This window comes from Pteropus vampyrus, unplaced genomic scaffold (assembly GCF_000151845.1).
Source record: "Pteropus vampyrus isolate Shadow unplaced genomic scaffold, Pvam_2.0 Scaffold219, whole genome shotgun sequence".
NCBI lineage: Eukaryota > Metazoa > Chordata > Mammalia > Chiroptera > Pteropodidae > Pteropus > Pteropus vampyrus.
Genome location: NW_011889000.1, coordinates 630407 through 634869, shown reverse-complemented (window position 1 = coordinate 634869; position 4463 = coordinate 630407). Strand labels below are relative to the sequence as shown.

The following is a 4463-nucleotide window of genomic DNA, read 5'->3' as shown; positions in this document are numbered from 1 at the left end:
TCGCTTAGCATGATTATCTCAAGGTCCATCCATGTTGTCGCAAATGGCAGTATTTCATCTCTTCTTATGGCTGAGTAATATTCCATCGTATATATATACCACAGCTTCTTTAGCCGATCATCTATCATGGGACACTTTGGTTGCTTCCATGTCTTGGCCACTGTGAATAATGCTGCTATGAACATTGGTGTGCAAATATCTTTTCGGATATGGGTTTTCAAGTCTTTGGGATAAATACCTAGTAGAGGGATTGCTGGATCACATGAAAGATCAATTCTTAGTTTTTTGAGGAACCTCCATACTGTTTCTATAGTGACCATAGCAATTTGCAGTCCCACCAGCAGTGTATGAGGATTCCTCTTTCTCTGTATCCTCTCCGATATTTGTTATTACTTGTCCTGTTGATTATAGCCATTCTAACAAGTGTGAGATGGTATCTCATTGTGGTTTTGATTTGCATTTCCCTAATAGCTAGTGATGTTGAACATCTTTTCATATATTTGTTGGCCATTTGTATGTCCTCTGGGGAGAAGTGTCTGTTCAAGGAATTGACCTATTTTTAATTGATGGAGAGTGAAGTAATAACCCCATTATTGGAACAGTGGGATAGTTCCTTTACATAGTTCCTTTAAAACCCCAAAAGCAGTAATTAATGTTGCCTCATCAGGAGTGCTGCCACAATTTAAACACATAAACTTGATCTCCACAGAACCTATTCTTCAGTGGAAACTTGGGACTATAATGACAAAAGATGACGTCAAAAAATTATATCCACACGTGGTAGGTCTAAAAGTGACAAAATGCCCCTGCGCCAACGACGTAGCATTAATTGGCTTCCTTTTGAATTCGAAAAGTAACGGTAAGTTAATGGCTTTGTTGAATGTTAGAAGTGGCATTTTGTATTTTATAATAGCGATGTTTAACTGGCAGTATATGCTAAATAGATAGACACAATGAGGTGAAAATTTCCTAAAAATACCTAAGAATTTACATCACTTCACCTTGTCTACTTGCACATATGATATACTATTTTTTTCCTTGTGACTTTTTGTCATGTTAATAGCAACTTTAGCATCTTTCCTAATTTCCTTTATCCTCTGCCCTCTGCTAATACATTACTTCCTCCCAGAGATTATTCACTGTGATTCTAATCCATCTATTTGTATATGGCTCTTCCTGTCATATATAAACAGACACTGTGGTTCTAAGGTCTCACATTATTTTATTTTGTATGTATTTTTTATGACTACTGTAAGAGTTAATAGAATAGGATTTTTACACATTTCAGCTACTAATTGTATTATTCTAGTTGTTTTTCCTTGGTCATTGATGACCACGTGGTCCCCCAAAACTATTATGTGTAGAGGAAAAAAGAAATCAAATAATTAAAAAATAAGAAACAAAATTAATACTCATGGATAATATGTATATCTACATAACAATCCAAAAGAATCAACAGAAAACTATTAGAACAAATATGGGAGTGCTACAAAATTGAAGGCTATAATAACGATATATGAAAACCACTCTACCAAAGACTAATTAAAGATTATAATTGAAAAATTTTTATTCAAAACATAACAAACTTCAAAAGGTACCTGGAAGTAAATAAAACAAACAAAAAGAGTTGCAAGGCCTATTGTGCAGAAATTATAAAATTTCAATGAAGGCCATAAAAAAAGACTAAAGTAAATAAGATATTTATGTTCATGAACAGGAACTTCTAATATTGTAAAGATGTTAATTGTTTGTAAATTTATCAATCAGTTCGATACAATTTCAAGAAAAATTAGAGCAGTATTTGTGTGCGTGTGGAAATTGACACATCAATCCCAAAATTCATACGGGACGGTGAAGCGACATGAATGACAAACAATCTTAAAGAAGGATAAATCGAGAACAAAAATTTGACCTACCATGACTTAATTTAAAGTGATAGATTCAAACAGTATGTACTCACTGATATAGGGGTAGACAAATGGCCCTTCCCCAATTTCTTTGCATTCCTAATGGTTTATAGTCCAAGTTAGCTCTATCTTTGCGTGCCTGCTTGCATTAAATTAGTTTAGTTAGAAATGTGTCTCGCCCCTCTATGTCAACCACATGAAAACTCAGCTCCTTTTCTGGTTTGTTCCATGGACGCCAGACTAGGTTCCCTACTCCTCTTTATCCAAACACCAACACCTGCCTTACTTCTGTGAGCCCCAGGAGAGGACCCATTCTGAATCCCTCGTGCTCACACCAGTGAGAATGACAGAGGGAAGGGCAGTCTCCACTCGCTGGGATCCCACTCACCGGACCTCTCAACATCTGGAGAAAAGAAACTGCTTCAGCAACCTGTTCCTTAGATGAAACCACCTTTCCCCAGCTGGCCCCTGCTGGCCTGAAGCAGACAAGAAGTCCCCACAGTATTAAGCTGCCTACACCAGCAGTTTCTCTGTGAGGCCCTTGTTTGATCCCCCCACGCCCCAAACTCCCAGCCTTCATGCCACATGGAGTTAACAGTGGGAACAGTTATTCGGGAGCCTCACGTGCTCCTGTTTGCACTTCAGCCCACCTTCCTCCTTTGCCATACACGTAACACACCCGTCATGCTTCTCACCCCAGTTTTATCGGTCACCATCAGAAATTAAGCCTCCCAGGTCACCTGTGGTCACCCTAACCCACAGACTGCTCTGACTTCCTTTAATTTCTGTCCCTCTCCGTTCACCTCAATCCTTTCACTGGAATTTGTGGTCTGTCATCAGCAAACTCCTCATACTATTTATATTTTGTCAGAATGATCCCTTAACTTTCGTGCCCTAAAGAGTAACCTTGCCATGTTCAGTTAATATTCTTTCCCCTGCAATCCTCTCACATGTCACATGTCTCAGAGCCCCAGGGCCGTGTTATCATCCTTGCTCCTTAGGGCTACTTCATAATCAGAACTACTCCTCTCTTCTCCTTCCAAACTCTCTCAGTTCCTTAGAACTCAGACTTTACCTCCCTCTAACTGCTTGATTGCCAACCTCTGGTGACCTTCCTGTCACTCACACTCACTCACTGATGAGTTTAGCCTCTGGACCCCTGCCTTCCCCTCCACCCTCTTTTGGTAAACATTTCTGGTGACTTCCCACCCATTTGGATGACCCCTGCAATATTCAGTTTCAAGGCCTCCTCTTCTTCGACACTCGTTCCCCCATCTTACTCCTGTGGTCACGTTCTTGACCTTGACTCTAACACGGTCACTGCTCCGAACCTTCTCCACAAGCATCTCATGCTCTGTCCACTGCCTCCTGTTCTCTCAGTCTGCTGGTCCTCATAGTCCAACATTTCTGTGACTTCATCGAGACTTCACTGAGCTCCCTCTGCCACTTTTTTCACCACCCGGAATTTTTACTTTCTTCCTCTATCACCGTAGCTTATAATGCTTCTGTAACTTCCTTGCCGTTTATCGTCCTCACCTGCATGATGCCAACTCTGGTTAAGACCATCCCTACTCTTGCACTGGCACAGCAGGATATTACTAGAAAAACAAAAAACAAAAACATGCACCCGTCTCACTTTAAAATTCCACCAACTTGTCTCACTGTAAATTCATGATCGGAAGTCTCAAAGGGGCACTCAGCACTGTCCAGAAATCCTCTCTCTCTCTCCCCGCTGGTATATTTATTTGCCCACTCTGCAAAATGACCTTATCACACTTCTTCCTACTTCTTGAACTCTCTACATCACCTTCATTTTCTTTACACTCTCAGACGCCTTTTGATACTTCATGTAGAAAATCAGAATCGATCACAAGGAACTCCTTCGTCACTGCACCTGCGTATCTGTTATTCTACTTGCATTCGTCCTCACATGCTTTGTCCTTTTGCCTGTCGCACTGTGAGAAGTGTCTCTGCTGCTGTCAGAGGCCACCCCTCACCCCTTGGGCTCTGGATCTCATTCCTCTCAGCTGCCTGAAGAACCTTGTTCCTGCATCTGTCCTGAAAATCTCGCCCTTCCTGGGTCGGCTCATTCGTACACCAACACACTCTAACATCCTCCATCTTAAGCAGAAATTTCATTTATCTCACTTTACTCCCATCCCCTATTTCCATTTTCCTTCAAAGCGAAATTTCTGGAAAGAGTTCATTACAGATGGTGCTACATTTCCCACCTCCCATTGTATCTTCATTCCACCACACACACATCAGACGGTCTTCCCAAGGTCACCCATCATCTCCACATTGGTGGTTCGCACTGCCAAATCGGCATTTCTGGTGCTGACTGTGCCATTAAGACCAAACCCCTGATTCAATTGTCTTTTTTCCATTTACTCTTGATGTCTAATGAGCATCTGAAACGTAGCAAGTCTCATCCAGAACTCTTGATTTATCTCCCTCTCAAATCTGTTCCTCTCCAGTATTCTTCTTCTCAGTTAACATCCAGTTACTCAAAACTAACACCTAGCACACATTACTGGCTGCTCTCACTCTCATGAC

At 41.1% G+C, this 4463-nt stretch overlaps 1 protein-coding gene across 1 annotated transcript in view; it reads left to right on the top strand.

Moving 5' to 3' along the window:
• The window catches only part of CATSPERB (cation channel sperm associated auxiliary subunit beta), a 98005-nt gene that overhangs the window by 39057 nt on the left and 54485 nt on the right, over positions 1-4463 (top strand). Inside the window, exon 7 of the mRNA XM_023538364.1 lies at positions 710-859. Coding sequence (XP_023394132.1) covers positions 710-859 — 150 coding nt within the window. The remainder of the gene's footprint in view (positions 1-709; positions 860-4463) is intronic.